The sequence below is a fragment of the Phalacrocorax carbo genome, chromosome 2 (assembly GCF_963921805.1).
Source record: "Phalacrocorax carbo chromosome 2, bPhaCar2.1, whole genome shotgun sequence".
NCBI classification, from domain to species: Eukaryota; Metazoa; Chordata; class Aves; order Suliformes; family Phalacrocoracidae; genus Phalacrocorax; species Phalacrocorax carbo.
Genome location: NC_087514.1, coordinates 98,792,328 through 98,809,372, shown reverse-complemented (window position 1 = coordinate 98,809,372; position 17,045 = coordinate 98,792,328). Strand labels below are relative to the sequence as shown.

Sequence of the window (17,045 nt, the reverse complement as noted above, 5' to 3'; positions counted from 1 at the left end):
TAGCTGAGGAACCCTGTGGCTAAGCTTCTGATTTTATCCTTATTCAAGACAGCATTTAAAGTAATGGGAAACAGCTGCTTTCAGGAAATCTTTAGGCTACATATTAGATACCAATAAAGCTTTATGCATCTATCATTACTTGGATTTGGCCTTCATTACTACTGGTGGTGGTTTTTTTTAAAAATTTTATTTGCCAACATTAGCGCTCAGAAAGGGTTATCTGCTTTTTTCCTTAGGCATTTTGAATCATTTTCACAATGCGCAATGCTTCTTGTTTATGCCTCCTTCCACTAACTTGTAGTAAAATACAGGTACAATTCACACATTGCGATGTGAAATACTGCGTGTGTAACACGGCTGCAGGTTGGAGCTTACTGCACTTCTTCTCCCCCACCCCTGCATTTTTATAGGTTGTACAGGAGAATGAAAATGTTGTCTTCTGCTTGGAGTGTGCCCTGCGGCATGTGGAAAAACAGAAGTCTTGTCGGGGACTGAAAATGATGTACCGTTATGATGAGGTCTGTATGATACAGCTTTGTGATGCTGGTGAGCTTTGAGACTGAAAACTTGGGACTAAGCCCTGCTTTTCGTCCTGTCGAGACCTCAGGAGACTGCTTTGCTGTTTGGGTGGAGTTGGGTTTGGTGGGGTTTTGGGGGGTTTGGTTGTTTGTTTGTTGTTTTTTTTTTGGTGTGGGAAGAAGGCACTTTATTATGAGCTAAGTAAAAGAAAGGGAAAGATGATTATAAAGCTGAAGCCTGAAGCATAAACTGCATGAATATGTGTTACAGAACAGAGAAGCCATTTTATGCTTTGGGATGCTGTGGAACATGAGGCTATGCCTCGACTGGCTAATTTGTGATAACTTCTGTGCTTTAGGATAATTTTGCTCTGTTGGTAGCTGAAAGTTCATGCTGACTTACTGCAGGCCAGCCTGAACCTTCTTTAAGGCAGGCTCGTAGAGTCCTTGTAGATGAGCAGTCCCATAATGGCTCAATGTGCCGATGAATACTCAGAACTCAGGTGAGAGATTTAGGACTAGGACTGTGCCTGGGTTCTGGGCTAACGCTACGCTGCAGTACAGTCAAGTAGAGCCTCTGCACCTGCCTGGTGAGCTCCATTTGTGGACAGCCAGCGTGTGCGAGGGGATGGGTGGGGAATAGCAAGTGGGGGAGCAGTGGGAGGAATTACAAAATCAGCTCTTAGCGATCAGTGCTGGCACAGGTGGCTTTTTGCGCCAGGCTTCTCAGCAGTTTCTGGTGTATGCGCGGAGAGGTGTGGGGGAAAACCAAAAGGTCAAAGTACGTCTGGGGCAGATTGTGCCCTTGGAGCTTTCTTCATTTTTAACTGTAGAGACTGTTCTGGGATCAGGCGCTGTAGACAGAAACAAACACAAGCTGAGAAGCCCAGACAACAGAGAAACTGCCTTTGTAATGCGATAAACACTGAAGAGTTTCAGGAAGTTGTTCAGAAATCTTAATGTATTTCTCTTATTCTGGAGCTTATTCAGTCCCTTACATCCTGTTTTCACAGATCTGTTAATTCTGTTGAGGTTTTCAAAGCCACTCTTTCCAGCAGAATCACAGACAATAATTATTTTTTGCTAGGCTTTCTAATTTATAACTACAAAGTAGACATTTTTGGCTGCGTTGGGAAAGTCAGGAAAACCTCTCTCAATACTGGGTGAGGATATTTTCTTTTGTCAGATGTTTAAAAAAAAACTGTCACAAAGTTTCTACATTTCTGAAGGACACTGCCTGCCTGCCAGGTTACTAGTGCAGATTTTTTTTTTTGTTGGAGGGGCATAACCTGAATGGCAAATGCTGTTTGTTAAATCTATTTAACTGCTAGGCAGACTTAATTAAGAGGCTGTTTCAACTTTGCACAAAAATAACTTCCTCAACATTCTTACCAGGATGGGACAGCTGGTTCAGAAAAATCTCCCCCCTCACCCCCCAGACTTCATCACATCCCTGTATATATTAGAATTAGGCGTGGCGTTGTAGCCAAGGCTCTTTGATGTGCAGTTCAGGGACTCCCGTCTCTTGCTCATCATTGTGCTGTGGATCTGCAGCCCTTTTTCTGTGTGGCAGCAAGCGGGGCGTTCTCTGTGCAAGGGCGCCGAGCACCCGGACACCCAGAGACCATTAAATGGAAGTAGGACCCTATAACCAGTGACAACAACGTCACAAGGAAAAAGAGGAATCTTTTTCTTAAATTTTAAAGAAAGAAATATTTAGTAAATTACAAGCAATGTTACTGTGGGTTTACATTTATGGCATTTATTCCTTTGTTCAGCAGTAGGTTTTAAATTGTATCTGAAGGACATTTCTGACCGTAGTGCAGTAACCTGGCAGCCCGGCTTCTTTATTCTTGCTCAGTGGCCAGAGCTCAGACGTTTCTAGTTCTGCTTATCACGGGCTTTAGGTTTGGAGGGGGGAAGCTTCAGCAAGGGCAGTGTCTGGACTACTACACGGTACTTTTTCGAAAACTCCTGGCTGTGAATAAGTAGTAGGTAGGGGAATGCTGCTGCGTAGCGTTTCCCCCCAGTTAAGCGCTTTCAGGCAAAACGGCAGCACTACCTTTCTGTTCATCAGGCGTGACTGGAGAAAGCAGGATGCTAATGTGTCTTCTGTTTTTCCTACTTCCTCGACAGGAACAAATAATCAGTCTAGTCAATCAAATCTGTGGAAAAGTATCTGGTAAAAATGGCAGCATTGAGAACTGTATCAGCAAGCCTACACCAAAAAGAGGACCTCGTAAGAGAGCTACAGTTGACGTGCCATCATCTAGGCTTTCATCCTCCACTTCATCCAAAAGTGCTTCAAGTTAATCCTGAAGATGCCAACACTCTCATTTTGTCAATTTATATATATTTTTTGTAATTATTATACCATAGTTTGGAGTACTTGCTGTAGAATACAAGCTGTCTTTGCACTAGCTCTAAAGAAGATTTTCTTCTGGTTTTAGAGAACTAATTTTGTTTTAGCATTAAACTGTTGAATTTTTTTTTTTTTGTACTTAGAATAGATAGATACAGCAGTCTGATTTTTTTAAACTGCCGTATGTTCACTGTTTTAAAACCGGCAAGGGGCTGATAAAATATTAATTTGTATTGTCCCTATGGCTGAAAAAATAAAAAGCCTTTTTGGTAACTGTGAAAAAAAGGCTTTTAACCCATTTTTTGAATAGGTTAAAGTTTGATGTGTTTTATAATTTGTTCTCCAGTCATGTGAGCAGATTTTTCTAGAGAGAAAAGGGATAGGAGACAAAAAACTTGAAAGAAGTTGCTTTACTTTGGCTGTCTTTTATTCTGTCACGGCAAGATGAGTTTTGTAATTTTTTAAATTGGAGAATACACACTTTCTTTGGGAGGTTATGGCAGCTGAAGACGGACTTGTTTCCTAACTGTAGGCAAAAGGAGGAGATTTGGAGTATGTTCTCTTTTACCAGCACATCACTATGCATCTGTTTTGAGGGGGAAAAAATAAAAATTTAAAGAAAAAAAAAAAAAAAGGAAAAAAGACTGCCTGCCTTGAGGAGTCATGTGAGGGAAAACTGTGCCTGATTTCATTAGGAAATCCATTCTGTTATTTTTTGGTGCTGTTGGCTACTTTATCAAAAACCCTTCAATAGCATCCTTTAAAAAAAAAAAAAAGAAAAAAAAAGAAAAAAAAAGTGATCGAAGCCATAAGTGCTTCTTTTGTCATAGACGTGCAATCTTTCTAACATTCCATTTCCATTCCACTGCTGTTTTTCACACCTTTACACAGTCAAGCATTAATTTTTGTTTTGAGTTTGTTTCATTATATGATCACATTTAGAGCCACTAGCAGGTCTGCATATTTCTTTTGAATGTGAAAATGCATTTGCTTTCATCTTGTCTATTTTTTCTCTTTATGTTGTAACAAAAAAAAAATCACACCTTTTGTACATATGCCTGTAAATTTTTTTAAATACTTGAGCCTTTTCTTGGGGTGGGGGGAGGGACGGCGAAGAGACAAGATGAAGAAAAGCCTTACGTTTCACTTTCTTCATCGGTTGGATTGGATGCTTACAGGGTTTTTCTTGTAACATTTATAAGTGCTGCTTACATCACTGAACAACAACAAAAAATAATAATGGAGTAGCTGTTGCCCTTTTCTGGTTGTGTGTACAGTATGTGTGGAATAAAAAAGGGAAAATGTTTTCACAAACTGTTTTGTTTCGTAATTGAATTCAACAATACCGTAGCTACCCATATTGCACTGAGCTTGCCAGTGGTGACTGTCAGGAAAGTCCTATAATACAATTTGTTGGTTGTTGTTGCAGAAGACTGAACTGTTTTGGAATATTTAACAATAACATAAACAGAGTCAAGTGTTTTCAAATGTGGTTGTCTGGTTTTTATGGCCTTGCTGTGTACTTTTCCCTCTTGACAGTAAACTTCTGACTATGGCTTACAGTTTGACATTTAATTTATTAGCGCTGCTCTGCTCTCTTTCCTTGTAAGGAAAGACTTCATGTTGTTTATTGCCAGTTTTTTGTTTACTTTCCAGGTTTGTACTACGAGGTTTAATAAAAAAACAAAACTTTTTTGGACATTTTGTCTGTCTTCTGGAAAGTGAGTGAATAAGTAAGCTCCTCTGAGGAAAAAATTCTTCCAGCAGATGCCCCGTTAAATAGTAAAGACCTAAGTGTAGGTAGAGAGCTTCTAGCTTTCGTTTCCCAGTGAGGGGTCAGGAAACACTTTGTCAGGTAACAGGAGATAGAGCAAATCCTTAAGGAAACCGGCTGCTTTCCAGCAGGTGAGGCCTCACTCCCACCCCTTAGCTTTGTCAGGGCAGGTCTGTGGAAGGGATGGATCTACATCTCAGCTCATCCTTTTACTTACGCTGTTTCTGATTACATTCCTTCCCCTCTGTGCATGAAGAGCAGGAGCCAGGAGCCTTCGCAAAGGAGAGCAGATCCCTGCAAACAGAGCGTGAGACTTGACAAGAAACAGGCGTTAGACACGTTCAGACCGCAAGTTTAGAGAGAAAAATGACTGCAGGAAAAAATGGCAGTGAGATGATGACGACTATAGGTCCTAAGGTTTATAAAAGGTACGCACTTAATTTATAATTCATTCAGGTTTATTTCCCTTAAATTGCTGGCTTGCATCAGTGTAGTCAAGCAGATGTGACCATAGCTAAGTAAATTACACTGGTGCTTCTTATAAATAACCCTTTTTTTCCCTGAATTAGTCTCCTCTGTTCACTGTCATAGATAGATAGATAAAATATTTGGATAATCAAGTAAAAGACATGGTTGGGATAGAAATACTTTATTTTATCTCGAAAGAGGAGTGAGTTTATACAATTCTAAGAGATCTGCTCCACGAGGAGTGTAACATTTCAGTACGCATCTCTCCTCCTTTTCAGTTTGTTTGTTTTTTTTCCTTAACACCTATGATAACTAAGTCAGTCCTGAATAAGAAGTGTGAGAGAGTAGACACTGCTGCATTAGTAGACAACGGCAGTAGGTAGTAAAGAGTAGAAAATAACTTTTCATTTTGGTTTGGATCCTAAATCTTCAGTTGCAGCAGCTGAAAACATGCAGGGAACAATCTGGGTTCAGTATTACACATCAAGTCTAAGTATTTCCAATCAGCCATTTAAAGGTTAGTGGTCAAAGTAACTTGCATCTTTCGCCCCTTAATTCTCTTATACATAGTATATACAACAGTTTTCCTGCTCCCCTGAGCCCCAAGACTACTGTTAAAGTGTGTGTGCTTTAGGCATATGGTTTTTTTTTTTCTTTTAAAAAGCAACCTCCACCTGACTGGCAATTTTGTAAAAAGGCGGTATCACTAAGTAAAAAGATCTGGCTGTTACGGTTGGTTAGCAAATTGTTACACAGGCAAGCTCTTCATTCACTGGTTCATTCATTCAGAAGTCATTCTTAAAGGATATGGTTTTCAGATTCAAATAGTTTGAGAGTCACTTTCATCACTAACATCTGAAGCACCCTTTCTTTCAGTTACAGCAGCAAGAGCAGTGTCCACTTGAACCTCCTCTTCATCAGACTGAATAACCGGAGACTCTCCTTCACTCGCATCTTGGCTGGCAGAATCGGTACAGGTTGATGACAGTGAAGACAGTTTCTGTCGTAATTCAGTCTGGCTCGGAACCTGAAGGCTGATCTCATTCACGTAGGTGTTGGAGTCAGGCCCTTATAGTTGGGGAAAAAAGAACAATGACAAAAATCAAGCTGTGGCTCGGCAAGTGAATTGACAAGTCAGTATATTCCCTTGAGCTCAGTGTGGGTTCATGAGTTGCATTCGGGCCGTTTTGCTTCTTTTGCAAAATACCAATTAAAAAACCCTCCCAAAACAAAGCTGCCTTTTGGCTTTTCTGAAGCTGATCTCAAATACAAGCCACAGGCTGGTTTTAACTTGTTTCTGATGGTGAGTGTGTCCTTCACGCGTTCTAGTATTGCTAATGCTTGAGAGCCAATAAGGTAAGATTGCGGGAGTATTAAGTCCTGACTCTGTTAAGAGATACAGCTGACGCCCAGTTTGCCTGTTAGCCGAGGCCACGTAATCCTCCTAACTCTGACTTTGATAAAGTCCGTTCAGACTTCAGCATGCGCTGAGAATCGTCACCAACAGGAAAATCCTCCAGACAAACTCTGTCTGACGGAATGACAGAAATAAATAAACCTGGGTGAAGTTAAAAAAAAGAATCCCAAACAAAACCAGAAGACCCCCTGAGACGTAGGCAATTACAGTAATCTCTAGTTTTGACTAAAATTCAAGATGCGGAAGCAAATCCAATTCTTGCCCAGAGTATGAAAGACTTCCCCTGGTAGAGCTCTATCATAGCTCAAGTGCACAGGAATGGGATTTCAAGACTACGCTTCCTCCACAGCCTAAGCAAAAAGCCGCCTTCTAAGCAAGTTCAATGTAATGGTGTTTGCTTGCAGTGGGAGAGGTGAGATTTCAAAACTCTCTTAGATCTTCTTCCCTGGACACTTCCTGGTAGTAAATAAGAAGGAGAAATAGGGAAACATCTAAACACTCTTTGTTTGTTTGCCAAATAAAGCCCTTTTTTCCTTCCCTACTATACCTAGCAAGGGTTTCTCCATAGTCGGGGCACCCAGCTTCAGCACTGAGTAACCTTAGTGAGAAAATACTCTTAAAAATCCCATGGGATTTTATATAAAAAGGTTTCCAGAGGGTCGGACAGAAATCAGCTAATCACTACACGTGACCCCCGCTAAGGCTGTTTGCAGAGCAGCTCACACTACGCTGCCCTACGACTGGTCCGCATAGTCTTACCAGGTATCCGAGTTAAACTGTAACAGCATCTGGAGGCAACAGCAGCTGCTTGTACTCGACCCTGTCGCTCAGGCCCACTTCTTGCCCTAACTAGCTGCAATCTTAAATTCTGGACCAAAACTTGGCCAGCAGGTAGTCGTGTATGCAACACTGCCTTAGCTTCTCCGGGACCCAGGGGCTCCCATTTAAACAGGAGGTGCCCTCAGCAGGTCTCCAGTTTAAATGCAAGTCAATAAGCATCTTGTACAACATTCACAACTCTGAGGGCTGACCGACCTGCCCAGACTGAAAGCACCCTGCCACACGAACCGACCCTGTCAGTCCAGGATGTCTAGCAGGTCTACTGAGTTGCTTCTGCAGGTAGTACATGAATTTATGCTGAACACAGGTTGATACCAGGAAGACGTTTTTCAAGACACCTGTCTTTATGTTGTGCACACCAGCATGCGTTAGATTAATTTACACAACACACACCCAGAGAAGGAGTTTTCTGGAGTGGCCAAAGTGAGTATATTTTTCAGGTCAACTTACGGACTGTCATGAAAAACCAATGCTCCTAAACCGGCAATGTTTACAGCAAGGCAAATTTGAAAACATTTTAATGTCTTAAGCACATTTTAATTTTTACCAGTTACTAAAATAACTTACCTGTATTCTGTGGTGTTCAGTAAAACTGGGAAACAAAGCTTGCCCTGACCAACGCAGTTCACCACTGACAGCAAAATGACGAGTTATCTTTAAGCATCTCGTTTTTCTGAGAATGAAGACTACTGTGCATTTGGCTTGATACTAGGGCGCAAGGTCCTTAAAGCAAGCACAAAAGTCCCTTCTAATTCAGAGGGAAATGAATCCTCTGGAACCACAACAGGAGGCTTCACAAGACTGTTACGCTGTAGTAGTCGTAACTGTAGAGGAGAGCCTGGCTGCAAGCCTGTCCAACCTCTGCATTACAGTTACAGTGCTAGAACATTACAGCACTGGTACTTTATATTACAGTGTATGTGCATCTCTATATATACACACTAAATATATATATATGCTACCTATACATACACACTGTAATACTTACATTACAGCACAAAATAAATTATATAGCTTTTCCAAAGGCTAGTAAGTTTTGCACCTATTTAGGAAGAAACCAACCACGTCTAGTAGTTCCTACACTTCCTTAGAGAATCCAGTTACACTGTTTGTCATTAAGACGTGAAGTGTCTCAGTCCAACGTCTGCCAAAGTCCCAGCAGAAGGAAAACAGCCTTAGATTCTGTAACTGCTCACATGCTCCGGCAATGATCCACTTTAATAACGAATTAATCGGGTGCCTATCCAAAACCAGCCATGTGAATTTAGTTCTTGCAATGAAACACAAAAACCTTTAGTAGTCAAGTGTGCCTTGACTACTTACCGTAAGCTTTTCTTGTTCACAGCAGGTAATAATCATCTTTACGTAGCAGGGAAGAAAATTACCCCAGGATATTATTAACGTTTGTCTTTAAATTCTCTCCTATATTTTAGGGTACGTAAAGTACACTGCTGCTTCACTATGAGTAGTTTTATAAAAATATTTCAACCTGTATTTTCAAAAGAAATAAAGGAGCTTCATCATCTCCCCCAAGGAAAATTACTTTGGCTCTTTTGGGAAAAGGCATTTTAGTACTAAAATAAGTTTCTAATTAAGAAAGCACACTTCCCTCGTGGATACAGGATACCATATCCAGTGTTACTAATTACCTGCTTTAAGCAGATCCTTCATCATGCTGCAACTTGCCAAAACGTAAATCTGGTTTTGTTCATCAGAACACATCAACAAAATTTTGGATTAAGATTAATTTAATCCAATTTAACTAACTTCACTAGCAGTATGAAGGCTACAGGAAAGAGCTGCGGTATCAGAATCACTGTTGAGAAGCTTCCAGAGCCTTATCATGTTTTATATCTATGAACTGCTGGGTTGGACCAAGCCTCTGAATATCTCTCGCTGAAGATTTTATGCTGTACAACTAGTCTGAGTTTACTTCAAAATGCCAAAATTCTGGACAAATTTAAGAGAGAAGTCTTAAAAATAAAAACCTAATTAACGCAAACTTTCTATTCATGTTTGTTAAAATGTCCTCTATTAATCTTATATTGAGAAAAAGGCACCTTAAAAGCAGTATGTAACATACCACCTACCCATACTGTGACAAATATAACATGAAGCCGTAAGGAACTAAATGAAAGAAGAGACGGTTCAGAAATATCAAGTAGTTTTGCAGCAAGCGCTCTCGTACTGCAACTGAATGTTAATGTTTTGAAAACCACTACTGAAAAATATTCCATCTACGTGAAGCGTAATGATCTATGAGATAACATAATTCATTACAAATTAGAGCAATTCTGGTGATTTATCACTTTGTCTCTAAGCACGCTGTCATTACTAGCATCATACCCAGCATGGGAGAAAGCATATTATTGTCTTCGCCTCCTGAGTTTAAAAAGACATCAAGTGCTTCTTGGTCAGACATGTCCATTAGGTCCATCTGTTCCAGCATGTCCACGTTCACCTCCATGGAAGACATACTTCCAATCGGTTCTGTAGTAAAAATAGTGCAATGAGCAAACTGACAGTCAGCTACATGGCGGTATTACCCATAAAGGCTGCTCTAACTGTATGCATTAGTAGTAATTAAACTAGATATGGAGCTGCTCGCAGCAATCTCAGCCCAAATCCAAGAGTACTCTGTGCAATCTTTGTGGTGAAATGAACGTCTATTACTGTTTCTGTAAACCAAAATGTTTTTAGCAACAATACTTAGAGCAAGAGCACTGTCAGAAATATGCAAGGATGGGGCTCAGGGGCAAAGATTGAAACTTTCCATTTTGTAACACTCCTTTCCAGCTCTCTCAACTAGAAGTCTTTTTAGAGAAAACCAAATTCATTTAAACACAGTATCACCGGATGTCAATACACAAAGGGACATGAAATTCAGAAATAAGGACTGATGTTAACAGAGAGAAGCCACTCTTCTCCCTCATTCAATCCATCAGTCTAAGAGATGACAGTAGCATGTAAAACCTAGGCTGACACCCAATATCATCTCTCAGCATGGGGATTCCATATTATCAATTACTCAAGCAAACTACTTATTATTGTCAATATTATACCAACAGTTCACAAGGGAATTAAATACTTGTGTGAGCACCTTCTTCCTTGAACAATGAAGCACACAAAAAGAACAAGTAAGTTCAGGGGTACTCAGATTTAAGTCCAGTTGCTGCTCATGTAACATCAAATATGATAATGAACAGTTCAATTGTTTATCTAAATTTAATAATTACACTATTAAAAGCCTTCATATGTGAACAGAAATGAAAACCTATCATTTGATTGTGGGGTTTTTTCCCCCCCCCCCAAATATACTATAGCTGCAGCATCAAATCCTTCATAAAAACAGTTTCTTTGATACACATGGGTTCTGCATCACACTGCAAAGCTGAAGTTCAGAAAGTGAGACATTGTAACAGAGCCACGTATCCAGTGACAAGATCCACTTCTAGCCTAAGTTGTCTATGTGTATATATACAAAAAGAAAGGAGACCCAAACTTAATTCCTTCCTAGACCAAAGGAATTTAAAATTTACGTATCCCACTTCTCTGAAGGCTGTCCTAGCAACCAATCTCAAGTATCTTGCAGATGAGCGTTTATAGCACTCGTGCAGAGAAATGGAAGTCTTGGCTTATATTCCCTGTTCCGACATTATAAATGACAGCAGAGCGGCTCTTGGAGCAGGGACAGAATCTCTACATTTTTTTCCTGCCACATGAGTGACGTAATCTCCTGCTTGCTTTCTTTCTGGGCCTACAATCCCTAAGTTTTGGCTCAACAGATGGATCCCTCCCACACAGAAGCGTCTGCAGCCTATGGCGTTCTTGTGCTTTAACTGTTTGGGAGATGCCAGACTTGACTCATCTCATAACAAGGAGAGAGCTTATTCTGATCTCCCATGTCCCATGGAAACAGCTACCACTGGGGAACTGTCCTGAAATACAACACCGAGCTTTCGTCTGCACTTTTCAAATTTTTCTGAGGCACCTGCTGCCAGGTGACAATCCCAGGCTTCGGAACTCCAAGGGACAGAAGCAGCCACCTCCATCCATATCTTTACAGAAATGGATGCATTCTTCAGCTGCAGAGAGAAGTGCTGTTCCAGATGTACTTCAGTGCTTCGCATTTCCTCAGTCAACAAGCCCAGGGTCTGACTGATTTTCCAAGTTGCCTAGTTCCCCTGGAACCCAAGGTTTGTTTAAAGAGCTTATCTGAGGTTTCAATTCCACCAAGGAAGAATTTAGACACTGCAATGCATTAGCTGTACGCAAGCATTAAAACCGTTGTTGCCTCCCACCCCTCAACAATGTTCTCCAAGTTGCGAGTTTGTGGATTACACACAGAAGGTATTTTAAAACTTGCCTCGCCTCTCCGCTATCTGCAAGTATCCTGTAGAAAGGTATTGCTCCATGTCCTGCTGAAAGGCTTCTTCAAAGAACTTCTGACGTTCCTTTAGCTTCATCTGCTGGGTGTGCTCCATATCCAAAACCTTCTGTGCATGTTCAGCATCTAGCTCAGCTGAGCATAAAACAAACAAACAAATAAAATATTGCATGTATATCCCCCCCAACTCTCAGAATTTAAAAGCCACTGAACCAGTTCAATACTGACAGACTGTGACTACAGGCTGTTAACACAGGCTGTTATAAAAGAAGGCTTCTGTGCTTTGCAACTATATTTTAAAACCGAGAGGGTAAGAATACTATATTAGGCAGCATAACCTTTGCATTAAAGTGATGTCATAACTATATATCTTGAGGCAAGATGCAGATTTCTTGAACTGTATAAACGGCAACACCTGAAAGCACTGTCCGTCAGGAACTGGGATTTCAGAATTCTGCCCAAAAAAGCCATCAGATAACGATGCTTCTGCTATCGTTTGTACTTCATACGCAGAAAAGTAATAGTTTTACTTTGAACGTTGCAGCACATTTCCACCGCAAGTGGAAAGATATATATGTATGAACGTATGCTTACACGTACATACATATAAATACACATAACATACGTATGTGTGTGCGTGCACATGCAGGTGAGATTCTGTTTTTGTCAGCCTCCAGACAGACTGGAAAAATCCTTTGAAGAATATCCTACATGTAGTGCAGGTACGCATCCACAGAAGCTGTGAAGGCAGCCTGAGTCGACAGGAGGCAGTTAAGCACTACCGTTTTCAGTGACAACACCACATGGTCATTAATGTCAATATACAGGGTCTTCTCTGTGTATGGCAGCAAAGAATGTGCCAGAAGACGACGATGGTACTGCCACCAAAAAAAGCAGAGCCAATGGGCATGAATCACTAAAATGACACCAAGCAGAAAGGGCAGGCTTGTATAGCTTGTACAGAGATACAGCGCCAATTGAATTTCCTTGTACACATCTATGCCGGGTCTCTAGAACTTCCTCTTTCCTCCTACAGCCAAAGAAGTATTAGACTGAGTATCATTAGGAGATCTCCTTCCCTCCTGTTTTGCTCTACAGGAGTCACTGGCTGGCAAACAGATGTATGAAGGAAAGAATCGTGCTGTTTAGTGAAGAATAACATCTTCTAGAATGAAAAAATACAGTAGCTATTGAAGTACTATCTCTAGCCAGACCGCTATTAGAATATGCTTTACAAAAAAGTGCTCTTTATGAGGAATATATCAGCTGGAACCTTTCCTCTCAGAGTTCTCTGTTTATTTTTCTAAACCAGTCTCACAAGCTCTCTGCTTACAATAAATAAAAGAATGTGCTAGCTGAGCTGCTGATGGAAAGGACGGGGATGGTGAGAAGAGCTGCTGGTCTGGGCTATTCTACCCATTAGGGGAAGCTCCAACAAATCCTGCTGGGTAAAAAATGGCCAAGCTTTCACACTCTAGACAGACACAGCTAGAATATGGCATCCATATGGATAAATGCTGAAGGAGCATAAGGTTTTCTAGGACAAGCATCATGTCCGTCTTCCAGGGAAAATGTTACGTTAAAGATATTTTACAATAAGGAAATTAATTAAAAGCATTTACCATTGCGGAGATTATTATCCAAATGCAGAACATGTTTTATTACACCAGACAAAAACATCAGAGAGCAGTAATTCACTCTGTTGCCAGCATCAAGGTCACAGATCATATACAGAAGCAACTGAGCTGTGACAGTTGCCAAGAGGATCCATAAAATTGGACTGACACACCAAATATCCATTAAAACATCAGTAAATAAGCCAAAATCTTTTTCTTAAAGCAGATTTCAGAAGTAAAACATCAGTGTATAATACAGAAAGCATCTTCCTTTAAGTCAACACGTCTTTATTATCAATTACACAGTGGTGTATGATGACTTTATGTTCCTTGGAGCAACTCCTTTCCTACAGTCCTGAATGATGAGCAATTATTAATAACATGGTGTATGATGCAGAAACACCATTCAATTGTAATAATAAAAGCCAGCAGCTCTCACTGACAATGGAAATTTTCTGTCTTTCTCATAATATATGCTGACAGGTTTGCACTCTGTATTGGTACTTCAGGATATTTTTAACCCCAGAACAGAATCACAGAATCCCAGGTTGGAAGGCACCTCAAGGATCACCTAGTCCAACCTTTCTAGGAAGAGCACAGTCTAGACAAGATGGCCCAGCACCCTGTTCAGCCGACTCTTGAAGGTGTCCAATGTGGCCAAGTCAACCACTTCCCTGGGGAGATTATTCCAATGGTTGACTGTTCTCGCTGTGAAAAATTTCCCTCTCATGTCCAATCGGAATCTCCCCAAGACAGTACCCAAACAACATATGAGACTGATAACCTTTTTTCTTAGTACCATACCCTCTGTTTTCTTCATTTTGCCTAAAATGTCCTGTTAACTATTGAAATTGTCAGTGCTCAAAGTTAAACAGTAACAGCTGCCTGCTGTGCTGGCATATTCTAAAGAAACACGAAATACTTTAGCTGAAGAGCTGTCATAGGCTTGTTCTCCAAAGTCAGTTACAGAGAGTTAACATCAAGAACCCTGCTGCATGATTTTACGCTCTGCCAGGTATAATAAAAGTTGCTTGGCTAAGCAAAACCAAACTGCTACACATGGGGTTTCTGCTTGTTGTCAGAAATGCTAGATGAAGCTAACATTTCAAACCTGAAATAACAGAAAAAAATGGGTATTTTCTTTCTTTTACAAAGCTCTTCAGAATTGTTTTCCACAATCCAAGTGTAGTTCTACATGTTTACAAAACACTGAGTTCTAAGAAAGACGAAAGTATCACCCATATACCTGCATATGCTCTTGAAGTCCACATACAAATTCTTACAGACATCACTGAGACCTGACATGCTTAAAATATTATTGCATTTTTCCTTTCACCACAGAATTGTACCTTTGAATCAGTGACTGCACCTATTTCTTAATCACGCTGCTGTGCACAGAAAAAAAAAACAACCAGACTACAGAGAAAATGCTAATTCACAATTAGATGCAGACTTACAGGACTTGCCATGATAACCCAAATAGAAGGTGACTTCAGTTCTACACCAGCTATGACTTCCAAGAGAACAGAACTAAAGGGAGGCAAATATTTCTTAAAAACTGAAAACTCAAGTGCTGACATACAGCCTTCTGCACCATCCCCAGGAACAGCCCCGTGGCCAACCCACAGCTCGACTCACAGCCCGCCTCCTCCGAAGCCCAAGCAAAGAGGCAGCACTCGTCCACAAAACTTCCACTTGCTACAAAACCTCATTTTCTCCAACGCTGCTAAACAACGCGCTCTCCCTAGCCTTGCACTCACTATGCGGGTGCTGAAGCATGGAAGTCGGTCCTACCTGGGCATCAGCCACCGGAGCCTGAAGCAGCCTCTGGGTACGTGCAGCCCTACTGAGGTGCTTCACTGTCCTCGCCTCCTCTAGCCAGGTGATGATTTATCAGGAAGTTTCAGGGGATGACTATTTCTCCAAACACCTCAGCATGAGAAAAATCTATAGTCGTCATCTGCTTCTGCCCCTGCGGATCCTGCCTCTATCAGCTAACGGGACCTGGAAAGCTGGAGCAGCTAATTCCAGTCATTAATAGGACTCTTAAAGGTCAATGGAAAAAAAAAAAGCAGTGTCCAGAGCGTAGTCCTTAATGCGTTGATCTTCCCTATAGGTGTTCTCCCCTCCCAGCCTTTTTTCTGGGGAAAAAAAATCACCATATAGCTGTGCAAACAGGCCAAAGGCTTAGAAATCAAGACAAGACTAGGAGTACAATATTATTACTTGATACAACATCTATGTTTCCACATCTTAATTTGCATTTCTGATATCTTTCTGCAGCCAGAAGATGTGCTAATTAGATACTGTATTCCTATTACAAGATTAAGTTATTAAAGCCAGGACCTCAAGACAGATTATTTCTTAATGACTTTATAACATATTTTTATTTACAAATGAACTGTATTTCAGGGGTGTGTGTGAACCTATCCTATCTCAAACGTTTGAACTAGACACTAAAAGTATCCAGACTCCAAAGGAACAAATTACAATGGCTTATAACTACATACCTCAAGTACAAAGGACACCATTTTCTGAAATTCATACGACTGACTGATACTTCCTACAAATGAAAATTTCTGCTGCAGTAGCTAAAGTTTCTATCCAAACAACAAGCTAAGTGACCATTTTATACTTAATCTAAACCATTTTCCAGTTATATACAACATATTTCCTGAATAACTTACGGCTAAAAAAAACCAACCCAAAACCTAATTAGAAGAATGACTGCAAAACCCCAGCAACTGAAAACACTGGTTGTTGAGATTGCTAACACATCCCTTAGACCTAACGTGAAAGGTGTCAAGTTGTCCAAATAGATGGATTTCTGGTGCTTTCATACTGTTATGCAAGCAATTTACTTTCCTTCAATTAATTTATTATGTTACTGTATAGTTCTCAAGTGAACTAGAATCCATAAATGTATCTGTTTTAAAGCAGGAAAGACACAGAGTAATAAAAAAAAGGAGCTTAGGCTAAATGCCCTTCCCTTCCCCCCATAGTTCATCTGTTTTCTGTAGACTCATTCAACCAGACCACAAAATATATGCAAGTATTCTTTTCAGGGGTTTTTGCTTTCACTAAGGATATAAAAGTTTCAAGCAGCCCTTCGCTGAACTCCCTCCAGGTTTTTGATGTTCCTCCGGAATGGGGGGGCCCAAAAGCTGGACACAGTACCTAGACGTGGTCTCAGAAGTGCCGGGTAGGGGAGGATAATCCTTTCCCTTGATTGCCCGGCCATGTTCCTGTTCGTACAGCCCATGATGCTGTGGCCTCCCCTGCTGCCAGTCGTGCTGCTGGCCCATGCCCAGCTCGCTGCCCACCGCACCCCCAGCGCCGCTCCCCGGCCTGTCGGTCCCCAGCTGGTCTTGCCGCAGGGGCTCCTCCTGCCTGGGTGCAGGCCTTTGCATTTGTACCTGCTACATTTCATAATTTTCCTGTCAGCCCACCCCTCTAGCCTCTCTAGGTCCCTCTGGATGGCAGCCCTGCCCTCGCTGTGTCGACCGATCCCCGCCAATTTGGTGTCATCTGCAAACTTGGTGGGAGCACCTTCCGTCAGCTCCTCCAGGAAAGACCAGTGTGCTGCTTGTCACCAGCCCCCAGGAAGGGTATGACCCATTAACTGCTACCCTCTGAGCCAACCAGCTATTTGCCCATCTTGTT

At 41.1% G+C, this 17,045-nt stretch overlaps 2 protein-coding genes across 6 annotated transcripts in view; one reads left to right on the top strand and one right to left on the bottom strand.

Annotated features, from left to right (window-relative positions):
- The window catches only part of JARID2 (jumonji and AT-rich interaction domain containing 2), a 226,087-nt gene extending 221,508 nt beyond the window's left edge, over nt 1-4,579 (top strand). For all 3 annotated transcript variants that reach the window (XM_064443643.1, XM_064443644.1, XM_064443645.1), the window contains 2 exons: nt 411-518; nt 2,655-4,579. In XM_064443643.1, the coding sequence (XP_064299713.1) occupies nt 411-518; nt 2,655-2,831 (285 nt within the window). In that variant the 3' untranslated portion in view covers nt 2,832-4,579. The remainder of the gene's footprint in view (nt 1-410; nt 519-2,654) is intronic.
- A 708-nt stretch (nt 4,580-5,287) lies between these two features.
- The window catches only part of DTNBP1 (dystrobrevin binding protein 1), a 70,317-nt gene continuing 58,559 nt past the window's right edge, over nt 5,288-17,045 (bottom strand). For all 3 annotated transcript variants that reach the window (XM_064443647.1, XM_064443648.1, XM_064443646.1), the window contains exons 8-10: nt 11,746-11,901; nt 9,726-9,869; nt 5,288-6,190 (exon numbers count right to left, since the gene is read on the bottom strand). In XM_064443647.1, the coding sequence (XP_064299717.1) occupies nt 5,943-6,190; nt 9,726-9,869; nt 11,746-11,901 (548 nt within the window). In that variant the 3' untranslated portion in view covers nt 5,288-5,942. The remainder of the gene's footprint in view (nt 6,191-9,725; nt 9,870-11,745; nt 11,902-17,045) is intronic.